We start from the raw sequence: 18519 nt of genomic DNA, 5'->3' as shown, positions 1-18519 counted from the left end.
ACTTCAGTTTAGTAAATCTCAGTAAACAGTTTCTCATAGGAGAGATTTTTTCTTATTTAATCTATACTAGTTGACTATAGTACAAGTATCAGCTTTCCTAAAAGTCTGCAGGGTGGAAAAGAGATCCTTCCCTTAAAATATTGAATATTGCCGGCATGACCACTCTATCTCTGGTGCCTGCTGTTTTCCATCTCGTTTGGGTTACAGGCTTTCATCACAAGGATGGGACGCCAAAGTGCAACAGGAGGAAAGGGCGCCTGTGGCCTTATTGCCATCACTCAGGTCACCATTCTGTCTCCATGACACTCTTCCTCCTCTGGACTTTCTTTTTTTTTTTTTTGAGACAGTCTCACTTTGTTGCCCAGGCTAGAGTGAGTGCCGTGGCATCAGCCTAGCTCACAGCAACCTCACACTCCTGGGCTCAAGCAATCCTGCTGCCTGCCTCAGCCTCCCAAATAGCTGGGACTACAGGCATGCGCCACCATGCCCGGCTAATTTTTTGTATATATATTAGTTGGCCAATTAATTTCTTTCTATTTTTAGTAGAGACGGGGTCTCGCTCTTGCTCAGGCTGGTTTCGAACTCCTGACCTCAAGCGATCCTCCCAGAGTACAGGCGTGAGCCACTGCGCCCGGCCTCCTCCGGACTTTAACACAGGCTTCGGAAGCCATCACCAGGGGCAACCCTGGCATTTATAATGGGGACAGGGACAGTTTCTAGAAAAAATTCCAAAATCAAGAACATTTCTTCTGCAGTCAAGAAATCTTCGAAATTACCTATAAATCATCTTTTTCCAAGTGCGACCAAATTTATTTGTTTTTCTTAGCTCCAGAAATGCTTTATCTTTATTTCCAGAACATTAACATTTAGTTAGCAATGGGCTCTAAGTTTCCCAACCCCTCAGCCTTTCAAGGAATTAATGGTGTAAATGCGCTAGGAGAAATCCCTGTAATTTATAGAAGCTTTATATTGAATGATTTTGAAGGGGAAAGACTTTTCAGTAATAATAATAATAATATGCATTTCTTGACTATTCTGTACTATGCAGCCAGAGTCGAGATGAGGGGTGGAGAAATGCCGTTCTCCTACCGAGCACAGAACGTGTAAAGCCTGTTTTACATGGAAGTCACAGGTGCCTAACATTCCATTTAAAAATGAGCAGAATTAGATGAGTACCCTTCATTGGCCCTTCATGGTTGGGGGAAATGATGAGAGGGAGCAAAATCATCTTGGTTTCAGTAGTTACGCTTTCAAGAGACAACTGTATTCCATACTCTATAAAAAAAGAAAAAAGCTTTTTCTATAATGGTTAGTAAAATTTACATTTCAGCCCTTGCCTACAACATTTTCAGACTTATTTTCTCCTTCCAGAACTTTGTGCTGCTCCTCTCTCCTCGTTCTTGTCACCCTTCTCGTAGGTATTACAACTGGCCACAGAAATTGCAATGCTTCCCTTTTGTTCAGCGGGTTGGTGTGATAGGTTGTATCTGTGAATTTGAGAGCAGCATGTTTTATTTTTCACACCATCGGAACAATAATGTAACCACATCACAGCATTTTTAGTTACATTATTGACCTACACTGGCAATTTATCCCCCTACAACACTTGAATGCATTAATACCACTCACTATCTGTGGCATTTTAATTTAATTAGAACAGTGGTTACAATCCTCTTGGGAAAATTGTCACCCCTCCTCCCGCAATGTTAAATAAAACACCCCTGGTTTCCATCTCTCTGACAGTTTGAGCCACCTTTAGAGGTGGACCAGAGAAGCAGTTGTAGGAGTAAAGAGGTTCCCTTTATTTGTAAAATTGGATGTTAGTCTCCTTAACCTCCTCTGTCTAGATATCTCCATTTGAGATACTGGTATTTGTTTAATTTTTCTAATTGCTGATAGTCTGCTGGGGTGCCATTGTAGGTGTTAAGTATGTGGTTATAGCAATAGAATTAAAAAAAAAACGAGGGCCTTGTGAGTGGACCCTAGGGATTCGCAAAAAGAGAGACAAAAAGAGTTAAGTCTGTAGCATGGGATTCCCAGGTGTGTGGTTTGTTCTCCTGGGAGAGGAACCCGTGCCCTGGAGAGTGTCCTTTCTGGGGTCCCCTGAGTGCTCTGCCGGCTACCGAGCCCTGAGTTACTCTGGTGTGTCGTGGCTGCCAGCAAATTGCTCAAGGCTCTAGAAGCACCTTTTGCTTTTGCCCCTCTTCATCACGGTGTCCTCTCTTTTGATACTGACAGGTCTGTTCATTGAACCTTTGAGAAGGAGCTTCCCGACCCAAGCTTATGGTGTGGAATGCTGTCTTTCAGCTGAGTGGAAACCATCCTCAGGAATGAGAGGAGATCAGTGGGCCCCAATCTCTGCCTGGCCTTCCTTTTACTCTCATCATGAAAGAGCATAGTTGTCTCCATCTAAAAATTGTGTGGATGGAGGCTGGGCAGGGTCGGCATAAAATCCCAGAGCAAGCGGGGAAGTGTGGCTTTTCAATGTAACTGTAGGGGTTGCTTTTAAAGAGAGTACAGTGAGCTGAAGTGACTCTCAATGATAGCTTAGCGAATCAGAGGATATACACTTTAAATGTGATACGTAGCTTGACTCTTGTCAGTAGACTGGAGGTAGATTTCCCAAGAAATAAAGTAAAATCAGCTTTGAGGGCTGGGCTTCTCCCAGCTTGCCCTTAGGGAGTTGGGGGAGGCTGGGATAAGGTGGCCTTTGGCTCTGATGGACTAGCTGGAGGAGCTTATGAGTGTCTCCTTGCTACAAGGGAGAAGTCTTAGTATTAGGAAATACTATCTTTTTTTCTTATGCTCAAGCCATGCCATTTGAAGACCCTTTGACTGCACAATGTTTTCTTCACCCACAGTTTCACTTCTGCAAAAAACCCTAACAAAACAGAAAGCTATTTCTGGGAATAAAGTTAACAGTAGACATCCAGACATATAACAGGATTAGGGGCTCATGTGAGGGTTACAGAGTGTGGAGAATTTGTTAAACAGAGAAATAGACTATGTTTGAAATACTTAAAAGCCCATCTCACTTAAAAAAAAAAAAAAAAAAACAAAACCTAAACAGATTTTATATGCGTTTCCTATAATATGTGTGTTTATGTCTTTGCCTTTGCCTCTTTCACCCCAAACAACCCCAAAGCAATCACCAAAAAGTAGAACTCATCCTTAAGTTAGAGTTTCTCGAAATACATGTGATGTTTGGTAAAGTTCAAGAGAAGTGAAGCTGAAGGTTTTGCCTCTGGGTGACCTTTCACAGGACAATTTCTTGATTGAAATAGAAATGAAATGTAAGATATATGTGCTTGCCCTTAATTAAGAAATTGCACCAGGAAACTTTAGGATGTATGTTTTAACAGAAATATTCCAACCGCCCTAGTTGCTACGGGTGGGTGCCTTAGGGAAGCTATAGAGATTCCATTCGGAAATTACAACAATATGTATCTATTCATTTAAAATCGAAACTTCCTACCACAACCACCAAACTTTCCAAGCTATGAGCAGAAGAGAAGTTTTAATTTGGTTATAGTGCCGGGGACTCCCCTGCTTCCTTTTGCATGTTTGAGGAGATGTAAAATGTTAAAAGAACCATCTTTCCAAAACATAAATATGCCCTCCCCTTTACTTTCATCTACAGTTTTCTTTTGCTCCTGATTTTTATTTTCCTAGTAGTGTCTTACCGGTCTTTCTCATACAAGTTATTTTGGACCTTATGTATCCCACTTTGCTTTGCCCAGTTAAACCACAGAAACTAACGGAAGTTATGTTTATGCATGGGCTGCAAGTCAGCCTGCTTGGTGTGTTGATCTGAGATTCAGATTGTGCTGCTCTTCTGCTGAACACAATAGTTGGTTTCTTGCCATTATTTGCAATATTTTAACTTGAAACTCATAATAATCCTTCCCTCCCCACCCCTTTGTTAGTTGATAAGCATCCTCAGTCAAACAGTGCTTCCCTTAAATTCAGATAATTCTTTGAATGAATTCTGAAATACGTCAGAGGGGAAGGAATTGATTGATTCCGAGATGGAGAATGAAGGAACAAGGAGATATTAGTGCTTCAGATAATTCCCTGCTATGAAGGAAAAAAATTAAGTGTCAGATATTTTTGGTTGTGGATGTCGCATAGTGAGATAGGTAGACGATAGAAAAATCTTGCTCGTATAGTAAATAAATCTACAACTTAACCTTTGCAGCCGCCACTTTGCTTGTTTAGCTGGCACTCGTTGGATCTGAGCATAGAGTCATACTTAGGTTAGAAGCTGGGGATATTGCCAGAGAAGAGGAAATGTGGCTGTAACATAGGGATGACATTAATTATGTGACTTGGGCAAGTGATTTTTGAGAGAGTTGCCTTTAAGCCATTCTCTTGAAGATATTTTTTTTCATTCCCTTTTACTCAAACAAACCACAGGGGTGCACACCTATTGACCTGAGTCCAAAGGAAAAGCCCTATTTTCAACCTTTCCAGAGTTTTATTAGATACCCCAAATGCATACAGCGTCTCTATGGAGACAGCAAACCAGATTGCTCACGAAGCCGGTGCCCCAGTGCCCCCTCCCACCCCCGTGATCCCACACCTCCATTCCAAGCTTTCATTGTCTTTTTCCCCCTCCCCTCTTCCCGCCCTTATTTTCAACAGCAGGAACGAGTGTCGTACACACCTCCAGAGAGCCCGGTGACGAGTTACGCTTCCTCCACGCCACTTCATGTTCCAGTGCCTCGAGCGCTCAGGATGGAGGAAGACTCGATCCGCCTGCCAGCGCACCTGCGTGAGTGTTCGGCTGCCCTGTCGGGGAAGGGACGGAGAGGGACAGACGCTTGACGGCGCGGGGCGGGAAGTGGGCAGTGGGCTCCAAGCCAGACGGGGGCAAGCCCTGGGAACGCTTTCCCACGACTTCGCCACGCTGCTCTGGACCCTTTCGCCCCCACTCCAAAATGGCTTTGAAAAGTTTGAGATTTCCGTCCCTTGTTTCTCAATGTATTCATTTCGTTCCTCACTATGACACGTTAAAAAAATCTGGAAATGTGCAATATACGGCAGAGTCAACTAAATCTCCTAGTAGGCGAGGTATTTTTTTTTCCTTTGGCAAAGATTATGTGTATTCCCAAATTGACACTCCTCTTTAATATTTTCTTTGGTCTTAAATTTTGCTCAGTTTCTGAGTCCTGCTTTGTTGAGCTGTGCACTCTTCCTTCCTTTACGGGGCTTCCCTCCCATTCCTCTCCTTGCTGGCTACTTCTCTTCCCTTCGTTTTATCTGCCAGCACAAGTCCCTTCGCTAGCTCCCTCTCTTCTTCTACTCCCTTCTCTCTGTCTCTCCCCACCCCCTGCCTCGTGCCTGCTCCCCCTTGACGCCACTGCCTCGACACGACACTGCCATTTGCAGTATTTCCACCTTTCTCTCCCAGTCATCCCTCCTCTCCCGCCTCTGCCACCTCCCCGTCTCAATCCTCAACTGCAAGTCGGCAGAGCGCTGGGGCCCGCGCACCTGTGCTGGGGATACTAGTCTCCAAAGCCGTTGACACCTGTCATTTCCTTTTTGTCTGTCTTTCCTGGACTGCCACCCAGCCCGGGTGATAAAATGCGATTGGGCAGCCGGGGAGAATGAATCACCTGACTCCCACCCTCATCACGAAAATGCCAGATTCTCCAGCTTATGTGTTATCCTGAGGGCACAAGCCCAAGCTAGGGAGGACACTGGGGTCACCTTGGCCCTTCCCTGGTTGATTCGCAGTGACTGAAATGGTGGCGTGGTCGTGCTCTCCGTCTCCTTCCGGCCTGGTGATGCTCCCGGGTTGTTCTCCTCTCATCCGTCCATCCTCAGAAGGTTGCTTGCTGAAAGTGGTGAACAGTGGGAGACGAGGATGCCGACTCTTCCTTTTTCTCTTTCTGAGACTTCAGGGAATCTGGGTGACTGTGATGTGGGCAGGGGTCGGGGGGCAGTTCCTGGGGAAACGTTGCTACTTTACCCCTTCTGCCTCACAGTGAGATCGTTGCTGGGATTTCTGCAAGGAGGTGGGGGCAGGAGAATCCGTCCCCTCCTCCAGCTTGCTGTGAAGTCGCTGCCAGTTCACTCCAGACATTCCTGCCGCCCTTGGGCAGGAGAGTAAAGGGCACAGGCCCACTCTGCAGTCTCTTCCTCCGCAGTGACTTCTGAAGCAGAGGGTGAGACTGTAGAGGTGCCAGGGTCGTGGCTGGGGGCACCGCTGTTGTCCTGGGGAAACTGGGGCGTTACGGCACCGCGGGAGCAGACAGAACTGGAAAAAGAAACGGTGGCTGGGTATTAACAAATACTCCTCCAGACGTCGTCCTGTGACTAGGATGTTCACTAAAGGAAGGTTCACTTCGAGATAGAACATACCCATCCCGTGCAGGCAAAGCACTCCTACCACCTAATCTCGTTCACTCACTCATCCCACACATAGTTGGAGGTTGCCTCGGTGTGCCTGGCACTCTTCTAGGTCCCGGGGGTACAGAAATGAACAGACAACTCCCGAATCTTATGAAGCTTAAATTCTAGTAGAGAAGGAAAAGGATTATGAACGCTTGTCCTGAACAGGCTGAGGTTTCTTTCATAACTTTTTATTCCTCTTATTTGCAATATCACCAAGGAGGCCCCAACTCCTGGTTTGCCTTCAGGTGCCCGGACAGGTATAAGCTCTTCTGCCGTAGAACTGTGTCTCCACTGGAGCTCATCATGGCAGAACAAGGAAGCAGGTACCCCAGCACCCCGACTGGCCATCAGGAGATAACGAGGACTCTGCTGTCTGACCGCATCAGCCATTCCACTCTGTTCTCCCACTGTACAGTACTGTGTCTGAACAAGAGAATGTCTGACAGCCTTCCTAACTTGAAAGTATGATGATTCACTTCTAAGGCATCATTCTGCCTGGAATTGTTTCTTCCATACTAACATTTGAACATTTTCTCGAGTAGACAGTTTCCTCTTTGGAAATGCTAACCAGATTTTACTAACTCCTACTGTGTGCCTAGCACACGACCATAATGGCTACTATTCATGGTGGGGTTACCCTGTGCTGGACACCGTGGGAAGTCTTTTATATAAATTATCTTATTTAACTCTCACAATAATACCTGTAAGGTGGGTCTTCTTTTTATCTGTGTGTTGCACATGAGGGCTTAGAGAATTTATGTAAATTTTCAAGGTTGGTCACAGAACTAGTAAGAAAGTCAAGATTCAAACTCAGTTCTGCCTCACTCCGGAGCGTAGGCTTATATCCATTATGCCACAAAAATAAGAGAGTTTAATAAATGTTTTTATTTGATAAATGGATGAATTCAGGACTAATACTTAGTATACCCTGATGTGGCGAAAGCATTGGCTATGGCTGGTATCTGTTCTAACTGTTGTTATGTCTGTTCTGTTTGTTATCTAGTTTGCATATCACCCTTGGATGGATGGATGGATGGATGGATGGATGGATGGATGGATGGATGGATGGACCCCTACATAGATAATTTATAAAATACAGAACTGTAGCACATTACTGCTGACCTTGGAGTGTAATCAATAGTTAGATTATGCATTCAGGTCAGGGTAATGGTTTTGCCTGAATGCCTACTCTAATTCGAAGCTTAGATACCTTTCCTTGGTGATCTGCAGGAGACCTGTTGCGACACCATGGGTTCCAGCATCTGGAATGAATCCTCCGAAAGTGGAGGTTCCCAGGCTCTTGCTGTTTGCCCTCAGCTGGGGCTTCCCGAATGAGGTTGAGCTTCCCTCCTCCCTCTCCCGTTCCAGGACTCGCTGCTTGGCATGCCGCTTGAGACGAGCATGCAGCCCCTATGATGGTTGAGGCCATGCTACAGACTTGAAGATGCATCCCAGCCGAGTTTCCAAACCTAAGAGAAAATAAATACTCTAACAAGGGAATTGGGTTATTGCTCTTTTAATCTGGGATTCCAGACAATTCCCAGTGGAACGCTCATGGAAAGTACGGGGAAGAATCTGAAAGCCAAGACAGCAGCAGGACATTTATGGTATTGCTAGGTTGAAGGCATTTTTAGCTGCTTGTTTTAAAGAGATACTCACCAGACTAGTATGCCTTGAGTGGCTTCTTTTTTACCATCTACCATTGGTCTCCAGATACATCCTCTGCCCCCTAGTTCTTTTTCTTCTTTCACTCTTAAATCAAACCATATCCTTGGGGATGGGGATGGGGAGGTGAAGATCACAATATTTAAGAATCTCATACAGAGAGTTTCTCACCATTTTGTTCTGCAAATGCAGAGCTAGACCCAAGCTGAAGACACAGCATGACCAATTAGCAAGCTATTGAGAAGTGGAAAGTGATGCCTTTTCTTTTTGTTTGCTTGTGATAAAAGCAAAGTGATAAATGGAGCAGAGTGTTAAGTAGTGATTAGGGGAGGACTTGCAAGGGACTGGCAGGTGCGGTCTGAGAGCCCAGGGGAGAAGGGCCAGACCTGTGCCACCCTGGTCTGACTTGCTGCCCAGATGTGCAAGGTGGTGCCCTGCAGTCATCCTGCAGCGGAACTCCCCTGCTCACCAGGAGAGCAAACACGAGCATGTTTGTTGAGAGGCTAGAAAGGGCATCTTTTTTTCTTTCTTCTTCCATAAAGGGTACTGAATATTTTTTAAGCTTGAGGCTAGAAGGGCTGAAGTACAACAATTATAGCAGTCAGGTGGAGAAAAAAAAGTTCCATTCTTTAAAGGGAATATAAGCCTTTCATGGGAGTTTGAAATGAAGGACCGTTGGACCCCCAAGGGTGCCCGGGCAAGATCACTCTTGACTCTCTCCGCAGAGAAGGGCTTTTGCTGGGAGCAAAGGATGCCTTTGCCCAGTTCTCCCTGGAGGCCTTGCAGTGTGAGGAATAGGCTTTCTCTAACGTGTCTACCCAAAGGCCCGCTTTTTCTAAACCCATGGGAGAGTGGGGTGCAGGGCGGTGGAAGGGGAACCAGACTGGTGATCGGCAGAGGCTTGTGCCATGTTCACAGCAGCCCTGTGGAACACTAGGCCAGCTCAGGCCCAGCCACATGATAGCAATGCAAACATATTTCAGAGAGGCAGAATTTAAATAATTAAATGTCTTTTCTCTATCCTAAATGTCTTTTAGACACCATCATCTCACGTTCACTTGATTTAATCACATCTAATCATAGGTTGACAGTAGGCCGTTTGCCCAAAGACTGTGCATTTTGTGCAGTGTCCGTTTGGCCTTCTGAAATTCCCGTGAATGAATGATTTAAGCAGCAGGACCTAGGACTCATTCATCATATTTAACAGGGTTATGGTTTATGATGCCGTGGGTTAATAAATAGCCGTAATAGCTGTGCGGAGTTTTTGAGAGTCAGAACACCAGGAATAGTTCCTTGGCTCTATTTCTTTTCCTTGTGAATCTTTCAGAATTCTTACATTCCTACTCCTGCTTGTGTGTGTTTAATAATTGAATGTAATGCCTTCCTTTGGAAACGTTACCTCGCTGCTCACCCACTCGGCTGTTCTGCCTTCTCAGCAGAGTAACTGAGTTTAAGACAGCCACGCGACACGACACGCAGAGCTATATTAGAACCGGCGTAGTGAGAAGGGATGCAATGCCTCTCTTTCCCAATTGGCTATAGCAGCACTTTTATAGTAATCTATGTTTATGTTTGTGCCCAAAGAAAGAGGCGAAAATGGGAGCCGAATGTGATCATAGTTAATATTTCATATTTTTTATAAGTAACAGAATGCCTTCCTACGTCTCATCTCATTTAATTGTGTGGCAGTCCTGGACACAGGTGTTGGTAAGCGTTTGATGGACGAGGTGACAGGCTCAGATGTTGTCCAGGTTCACACAGCATGTGAAGGGTCTGTTGTGCTTTCTGTGTCCAAAGTCACCCTTCGGCTTTTTTTAGGAGAAAACCTAATGGCAGAGTGTCATGGCCTTGAAAGTAGCTGACTGCTGGAGCCTGTGCGGCCAGGGGTGCGGGAGGCAGAGGAGGACAGGCTGGTTCCCATGGTGCCACTGACCATTAATTTATGCTGAACCTCCAACAGGCTGGCCTCTTCTTCTCAGTAGGATGAGGGACAGGTGTCAGGATGACAGCCTGTCCCTATGGATAATTTATTCTGTTGGTGCGTCCCCCGTCCCCACCGTACCCCCACCACTAGTTTCTACTTCTCCCTCTTGTGAGCTCCGGTTGAAACCTCACCCTACAGCCAGCTTGCCAGGGCCGGTCCTGGCCTCTGCGGGCCGGCTCCAGGAGCGGGCTCAACCTGGGACCTGCTGTCCCAGTGTTTCATGAGGGAGGCCGTTCCAGGAGCAGGGGCCCACTGCTTTTGGAAGTTTCCAAATAAAAATGTGTGGTAGCAGAAAGGACTAGAGTCTGGATAGACCTGAATGGGCATGAATTTGAGGGCTGGCACTTTCTATTAGAGAGATGATTTAACCTCTCTAAGACTCAAATTTCTGAGGACACCAACTGCTGAGGGCTTCTTAAGAAGTATCAGAGCTCGTTTATGTCCAACCCTGGCACAGCGCCCGGCCTGCAGCGGCAGGTAACTCTCTGGCGCTCCACGTCAGCTTCCAGCCCTGGTGAAGCCTGGGCAGGAGGTGGCTTCCCCATTTTGAGGGGCCAAGGGAGCATACATGTCCCTGTTTGTTTCACTAAAGAAAGGACCTCGAGTTCTGTCTGCGTAGTATTGAGACCCATTTCTCCAAGTCACAGTGGGAATGGGCTTTACTTTCCAACTCTTCCCTGAGATGCCCAGGGCCTCAGTTTTGCCCTAGGGCATTCCGTCCGGGGCCTTTTCCTATCGGAACATCTCTCCCTCAGTCTGGAACTTTCTTCACGGTCTTTCCCGAACCCGTAAGTCTCCTCCTTCCTCGGCCTCACCCAGTCGTCTTCTAAGCCCCGTCAGATCCCCCCATCCTTTGCCGTTATCCGCATTCCCGGAATGGCCTCTCCTCACGCAGCTGCCCGAGCCACGCGGTGACATCACCCGCAGAGTTGAGGCAAGGACAAGGGAAGAGCTGTAGTTCGCAGTCGCGTCTTAACAAAGCCATGATGACTGCTGACACACTTGGCCGGCCACTGGCATTTTATGTTTTGCCCCCCTTAAGCCTTCTTTTGGGGGCCCCCACTTTTCACATGCAGATGCGGGAAGCCTTTCTACTTCCCCGCAGCAGCACATGTGGCTGCACAGGGCCCCGGGTAGCTGCTTCAAACAGCTTGAAGAGAAAAAACAGCCCACAGCAGAACCGCCAGGATGCTTTGGAAGGGAAATTTCCTTTTTGGGTCTGCTGTCTGAAAGAATTTCCGATGCAGGCAGACGTTAATTCCTAGCTCCATGCTTCCTGATAAGGAAGCAGCTTCAATAAATGCAGCTATTTATAGATGTCTTTTTTTTTTCTTTAAAGAAAAAACATATAACCAGAGGTTTATTGACCTTTTCTTTCACTTCGCATTTCATGCAGGGAGCTCTGTGTACATTTAAGGCAGTTCCTCCAGCGTAAGCTTTGACAAAATGGCTCTGCTCCCGTGGGGGGTGGGGTGGCAAGGGCAGGCGAGGATGAGGATGGCACAGCCACCTCTTTAGTGCCACGGGCTCTGGATTGACTTCCTTGGAGTTCCGAGGTCGACATTTGGAAGCCATTGGCTTCTCTCCCTGGTGCTGTGGGTTATTGGTGTGAGCCCAGAGGGCCCAGCTCTGTTCTAGACCCAACCCCGAAAAGCTATGGCAGACTCAGAGCCATTAAAATGTAAAAGACGATGAGGACCAGTCAGTTCTGTGAGTAGAGACTTGAACAGCAGGAAATAAGAAACCTTATTTCCATTCTTCTTTCCCCTCTTTGCTGCCTCCCCTGGGATTTTCCCACCTGTCAGTTCCCCTGGGGACTTTCTCCTGGGCTGAAAGTGTCTGTCCATGAGCCCACGGCCCGCCTTGCCCGTGTCTGTGCAGTACTTGCTGGCAGGACGAGAGAGATTGAACTGTGCCCTCCTGAGTTACTCCCACCGTCCCCCCCCTCGTCATCACAAAGCACTAGTTGAGCTGAGTATATGCAAATATGGTAAAGTTTCCATTCTCAAATAGCAGATCTTTTCTCTCATTCTGCTTCATGCCTGTGTTTCACCTCATCAGTAACTCAGACTCTGGGAGTTTCTGGCATGATGACGTTGGCATCTTCAACCTTAAGCTTTCCCCGGGGGTGAACCCTAGCAGGGACTTTTAGATGTTACTGATTGCACTGTTGCCACAGGCAGATTCTGATTCTCAGTGGCCTGTACCATGAGTGAGTGTTCTGGGGTTTTTTGTTTTTTTTCCCTGCTCGTGTCTGAAGCAAGGGTAGAGCAGGATTTGAGAGATTTAAACTGGCCCTGGCTCTGGCCACGTTCTGCCTGTAACTTCCAAGTATAGTTAGTCACCCTGCTCTGATATTTACTGCTTCCATCTTGGGTGGTGAGCTACACCCCATTCTTTTGAAATCGGTCTCTAGTTCTACTTCCTTTAGGTCGTGGCCACTAATAGTCCTCAAATGGGGCTGTAAGTTCCAGTAATAGAAACGCAGATTGTCGATACAGATAATGGATAAAGAGCTATGGATGTGTAGGAGGTGCAGATTGGATGTCTGGAAGGAAAATGCTACCTGTGCGAGGGCTGTGCAGGGAACACTTTTATTCCACCAGCTCAGCTCATGCTGAACTCTCTACTCTTGGTACTCTTGGGGTGGGGTTATCAACTAAAGTGTTTCACTGAGGAGGGTGAAGGTTCCTAAGGAGAGATGTAATAATCAGTTTTTTTAAAAAAGTACCTAGAACAAATGTTGAAGGATACTGAGTAGCATATCTTAAAAAAAAAAATTACAGGGATATCAGGCAATTTCTGTAGCTCCACTTTAGAAGTAACAATGTTAGGATTTAATTATCCATTTGTTTTCCCAAAGTGGCTTATCTTTGCAAATGAGTTTTTTGTTTTTTAATTTTTGTTTATTTTTTGGTCATTGTACCCTGCCTGCCAGCTTGCAGGAGCTTCTCCTCAGGGTCCATTCTGAGGCCAACCGTGTTTAAGATCATAAAGCCACTCCAGGGAATCTCTGTGTCAATGATTTATGGAATAAGTAATAAGAGTCACTGGTATTTATTAAGCACTTTCTATGTTCCAGGAGCTTTATACATATTATTCTGAATAATCACAAGCACTATAAAGCAGATACTATGTCTTAGGCTCAGAAGGGGAAAATCACTTGTCCCCAGGTCACACAAAGGGTATGTGGAGGGGATATGATTTGAATCCACATCTAATTCCAAAACCCAGACTTTTTAAAGTTTTTCATTTCACCCTTTTGCTTCCTGAAAGTATTAGGAACTGGTGGCAATTGTTTCCTTCCAGTTACTGGTTAGAAGGAGAAAATCTAAGCTAGCAGGCTGATTTAAGAAAAATTTTTTTCTTTTGGACAAAATTTATATAAGTTACTGACAAGAAGGCCCGAAGGGATAAAACCAGAGATATAAACCAAATTTTCTTTTGAACTTGGAGGGAGATAAGCTTTCATATCCAATCCTATGCACACTATCGTCTGCCAGGTATTTTCTGCCAGATATTTTCAGGTATCTGTCTAAATTCTAGAGTGTTAGAAACAAAACTAAGGGAAGTAAAAAGAGGTTTCACATTGTGCATGATTTTCCTTCTTTTTAAAAAGAAATGCTCTACCTCTCAGATTATTATTAATATCAGACAGTAAGTGATGTTGTACTTGAAAGGACATTGTATTATTGAGTTTACAAATTACAACACTGAACTTCTTGGTAACTTATGTTAGCCAACATGCCTCAGAAAAGTTGCTGAGGTTTTGGTGCCTTAGTTTACCCACTTGCTGTTGGTACTGGGACACTCTACAGCAGAGTGATGGAGCAGAGATGGAGCTTGCTCTTCTGGGGCTTGGTCCTCTGGGCTCTGGTCCCACGTGGTTACCACGTGGGCCATCTCTCACCGAGTCATTCCACTTCCCAGGACTGTACTTCCCTCTTCTGTACAGTGACGTAGCCTGCGTGTGTGGTTCCCAAGGTTCTTTCCAGTTCAAGCAATTTATTATTCTCTAATTCTAGAACAGAAACACAAGGGATATAAGCAGTGGAGCATTGTCTATACATGCCAAGTATCTTGATCATTCCCTCAATTTCTAGGGCTCAACATCAAGTTCTAGTGCAGACGGTGGCATTTCGATGATGCAGGAAATCGTTCTTCACTTGAGCCGTGATTGTTTTGTGAGGCTGCCCTCCCTCAAGGAAGTATGGAAATCCAGAGGCTGGCTCTGTTGGACGTTTCCCTGTGATGTCTGAGATTGAGATCAGCTTAATGCTTTTGTGGGATGGGAGCTGGCGCCAGCCCCGAGGCCTTGCAGGGCTTCTGAGGACTGTCCCCGCCACTCTGGCCTTACGCTGGTTCCCGGGACTTATGGCCAGATCGCAGTCCTGTTCCTCTGTTCTCAGAGCTTCCCGGATGGCCTGAGAATCGTCTGTGCGTTGGCCCTTTGCCCAGTGCTCTATGCACAGGTGTGTCATTTGGTCACTGTCTCCTTGACCCCAACTGCGTGATTTGTGGGAATCCCCTCCACAACTCCAGGCACGTTTGCCTTTCCTGTAACCTGTAAAAATTACAGTCTGCATTTTTCTCCCTCTATCGATGGTATCCACTGGGTTTTGGGCTTTACAGAGCCAGCTGATCTGCCAGGATAGGCCACACTATCCTCCTGCAGCTGGCTCCATAGCACATGCACAATTAATACTGCATTAATTAATTATGGGGGGAAAAAGCACAGTTGGCAAGGGAACGAAGGCTTTCAGCTTCTAAAGTGAAGGCTTTGATGCTGAGCTTTAAAGTACATTTCCATCCGCCTCAGCCAGCAGAGAGAATCTGTGACACTTATACCATCCCTTGGGCACGAAAACTCACACCCAAGAAACTATTTCTAAATAGAGGCCCCCAACTAGTTGCTCAAATCATCCACTCATTGCTGCAGGCTGTGAAAAGGGGGTGTAGGAAGAAAAGACTTGCCCAATACAGCAGGGATTTGTGAGCAAAGCTGATGAGGGGTTTGATTTTGTCTCCTTAAGTGGCTCTTGGGTCACCAACATCAGGAACTCTTCACAGAGAAACAAACAGGAGTAAATGATTTGGTGCCAACCCTGTTGAGGAAATAAAATTATTCTTTCTTCTTCCTCCTCTTTGTACGCCTTACTTCTGGAAGGAGCCCTAAGGCAGTGCAAGTTCGCAAACCTGTTATTCTGAAGGGTTGCAAGGTTAATCTATCGTGGGCACAGTTTCCTACTAGACGTGAGCAAAGTCGGGGAGAAACTCTCCTTTCTCAATCTGATTCCTTCCACAGCGTTGTTCTCGCGCTACCGGACTCCCACACTCATGCCTTTCACTTCTCGTGTGAGGTGGGAGTGAAGCCACTTCACAAAATCCCCTCTCTGGGCAGATGCAGTTCTTGTTCCCCTATTTACAACTCTGGCAGGCGTTCTGTGTTGAGCTCCTGGTGACCTTAAAACTTGGCTGTGATTCAGATAGTCGCTTATAGTCGGGGTTTTATTTAAAGATCTTTTAGGAACACAAAAGTAGAAATTCCCTGAGAGATGTTCCTCCCTTGAGATTCATGGGTTATAAACCTCCTTTTGAAACCACACTGTAATGCCCTGCTCAAGTGCTGAGAGGAACTTCAGAGACCCACACAAACCTAATCAGAGGTAAAGCTTGTTTTTTTATGAAATATATTTTGGACCTTCTAAAAGGAAGGAAGTTTTTCTTTTGATTCTTAAGGAGAGAAAAGTTTTGCTTCAGATGAATCCAAGTCTGTGTGATTGAGATCGTCTCATGGCTCTGGCCTCAGACACCATTTTCACAAGACCTCTGCAGTGGTTCCTACCACCCAAGTGATGGGGGAAAGAACTTGAACTACAACTGGCCATTGTCGTATTGGCATTGCGCATACAGCTGAGTGGCCGTCTCCTATCTGGTACTTCTTTGTTTGTTGAAGGAGTATTGAGATTCAGAAAGTGTCTGGCTTCTCAACTTTTATTGTTCAGATAGCGTTACTATGGACCTGAGACAGAAAGCTCATAGTTGTCTATGAACAGGGTCAGTGTTATGCTTAAGCAGGGAACGTGGTCATCCAGTTGCAGTGAACAAGAGTGCCTTGGACATAAATATCTCCCGTGATGAACTACCCTGGTGCCTGAAATTCCATTGCTAAGAGACATTTCTTTTGGATCAGGCATTATTTTCACAAAGCTCCACTTTTAAAAGTTAAGTGGTTATGTTAGCAAATTAATACTTCAAGTCCCTAATATTGTAATGAAAATTAGTTCATCAAATCTCTTGAATATTCTGAATGGAAGGCCATGGCCAGCACAGAGGGTCACAGAGGGAGCAGAGTTAGAAATAAGCTCCATCATTTCATTACGGGCTGGCTTTCTCCGTGGAGAAGACAGACGTAAGATTGGATGGAAAATCCAGGCCTCTTGATTTAGACAAAACATCGGGAACCTGAACCTCTGAGGCTGAGATGAGCAGTCTGCCACTTACTAAGCATGGGGCCGTTGGTCTCGAGACCTTGCCAGCATCGGTCTTGGCCGAACAAAGTTGGGCCTGTTCTAACTAACGCACTGTCAGTTGGAGGATGTGCAAGTCGTCTGCATTTCTGTGACAGCAGCAGTGAATTTGGGGGTGCAAAGCTGAATTCTTAAGCCTTTCCAACATCTAACTGAGTGTCTTTTCCTCTGTGTTGACTATATGTTTGATTAGAACACCAAGACCTTGCACATGCATAAGGGACATGTTAACCCAAGCCTTGAGTTGAAGTGATCAGGAAAATCTTGACCCCTGGGGAACTTGAAGGAACTGCCAGAGCTGGGTGGCTTATATGTGAGCAAAGAGGAGAAGGTATGTGTAATTTGGGGGAAAGAGCCTTTGTAGCTCTCCATATGGGGCAATAACTTCCATTTATTGAGTGCTTATGGTAGGTACTTTTCAGATGTACTATATTATTTAATCCTCACAGCAGCCCATGAACTAAGTTTTATTATCCTCACCTTACTGATGAAAAGTCCAGCTTAAAAAGGCTAAGGAACTTGGCCAAAGCCACAGAGCTGGTAGGCGGTAGTTAGGTCGTTGGACTGTTTCCATTCTACACCTTTCCTCCCCATAGACACCAAAGCCGTATTCCTTACACCATTCATTCTCTTTAAGAACATGAAAAATAGTACCAGGTCTCCCTCTGAGATGCCACTGTGGTTAAAACTTCATAAATTTTAGAAAAACAGAATAACTCACTAAAATAAAAATTTAAAGCCACCCACAGAAAACATCTACCACAACCCAAACCCTTAGGGTTCATATATTCAGATTTTAGTGAGCTATATGATTCTCAGTGGTCCCTTAAATATTGCTCTGTTTCCTTTCAGAGCCTCAGTACACAAACAGTGCAATAAGCCCAGACCCCTTCCCCTACCATTCCAGCACAACCTAATTGCAAGGTGAAAATCCCAGGCCGTGTTAGATCCTCTGTCTGTCTGTATGTCTCTTGTCCCCCTGCTTGCTGTAGAGTTTGAAGTTCAATACCATCCCCTCTTCTTGTGCTTTAGATCCTTCTGTTGTTTCCTTCTCACAACTTTTTCTTTTTTTTCTTTTTTTAAATGAGTGGATTTGAAATGGAAAATTAAAAACTTAGCTGTGAGTCTGGCAGTTTCCTGCTAATGCCTCTTTGCTAAGAAGCTTCATAAAATACTGTATCTTGTTATTCACTTCAGCACAGCTGCTGTGGACTTTCACCGCTCAGCTATTCACGATATGTCTAAGAGATTAATTTCTATAAGGCTGTGGTTTGAGATATTTCCCCCCTCTGTGTTTTGCTTAAAATCCTCACAGGGAAAGCATGTGTGGAAAAAACCCACCGCCCTGGATAAAAGGTACCTGGGTAACGTACGTGCTTTAGGAACTATGATTTGCCTTCTTGTTTTTCTTCTGCCCTCTTCATTTGAAATACCAGAAGTCTCGAGTTTGTGTGCGAGACTGAGGGGGAAATAGAGTATGTGCTTTGTGTGGAAGCCACCCCGTGATGTGATGGCTGTTTGGGAGTGGGTGTGTGACAGGTGCACATCGAGATATGCCTGTCTCTTCATGAAGGCTGAGGAACCGGTTCCCTCTTGGAGGGCTAAACCTCCTGGTGTCTCACAAGATGGGAGGAAGGGCAGGGACACGAGAGACTGAAGCAGAGGGAGGAAGAGGTGGCCCAGGGTCAGCCTCAGTGGGGTCCCCACCCGCTGGGTGAAAGCCGAACTGTTTGTCCCGACATCCCAGCGGCAGCAGCAGAAAGCCAGGGGTGTTTTCAGGACTCAGCTGCCAAAGTTTCTTGAAACAGCTCTGCTCAAAGGCATATGCTGGGCTCACTTCTGAGGGAAATTTCCTTTTTGGGGAAGTTGAAGCAAAGGAATTTCCTGTGTGGGCAGACAGAGCTTCCTGACTTGAAGGCTTCTTGGAAGGGAAACAGTTTC

At 45.7% G+C, this 18519-nt stretch overlaps 1 protein-coding gene across 2 annotated transcripts in view; it reads left to right on the top strand.

The window, feature by feature from the left end:
- The window catches only part of ETV6 (ETS variant transcription factor 6), a 228254-nt gene that overhangs the window by 89608 nt on the left and 120127 nt on the right, over positions 1 to 18519 (top strand). The window contains exon 2 of one of the 2 annotated variants that reach the window (XM_012753544.3): positions 4648 to 4774. In XM_012753544.3, coding sequence (XP_012608998.1) covers positions 4648 to 4774 — 127 coding nt within the window. Of the gene's footprint in view, positions 1 to 4644; positions 4775 to 18519 lie in introns of both variants that reach the window. The other variant, XM_012753543.3, reaches the window with a different exon arrangement.

The sequence above is a fragment of the Microcebus murinus genome, chromosome 10 (genome assembly GCF_040939455.1).
Source record: "Microcebus murinus isolate Inina chromosome 10, M.murinus_Inina_mat1.0, whole genome shotgun sequence".
NCBI lineage: Eukaryota > Metazoa > Chordata > Mammalia > Primates > Cheirogaleidae > Microcebus > Microcebus murinus.
Note: the sequence above shows the minus strand (reverse complement) of the source record. Positions and strands in the feature narration are given on the sequence as shown.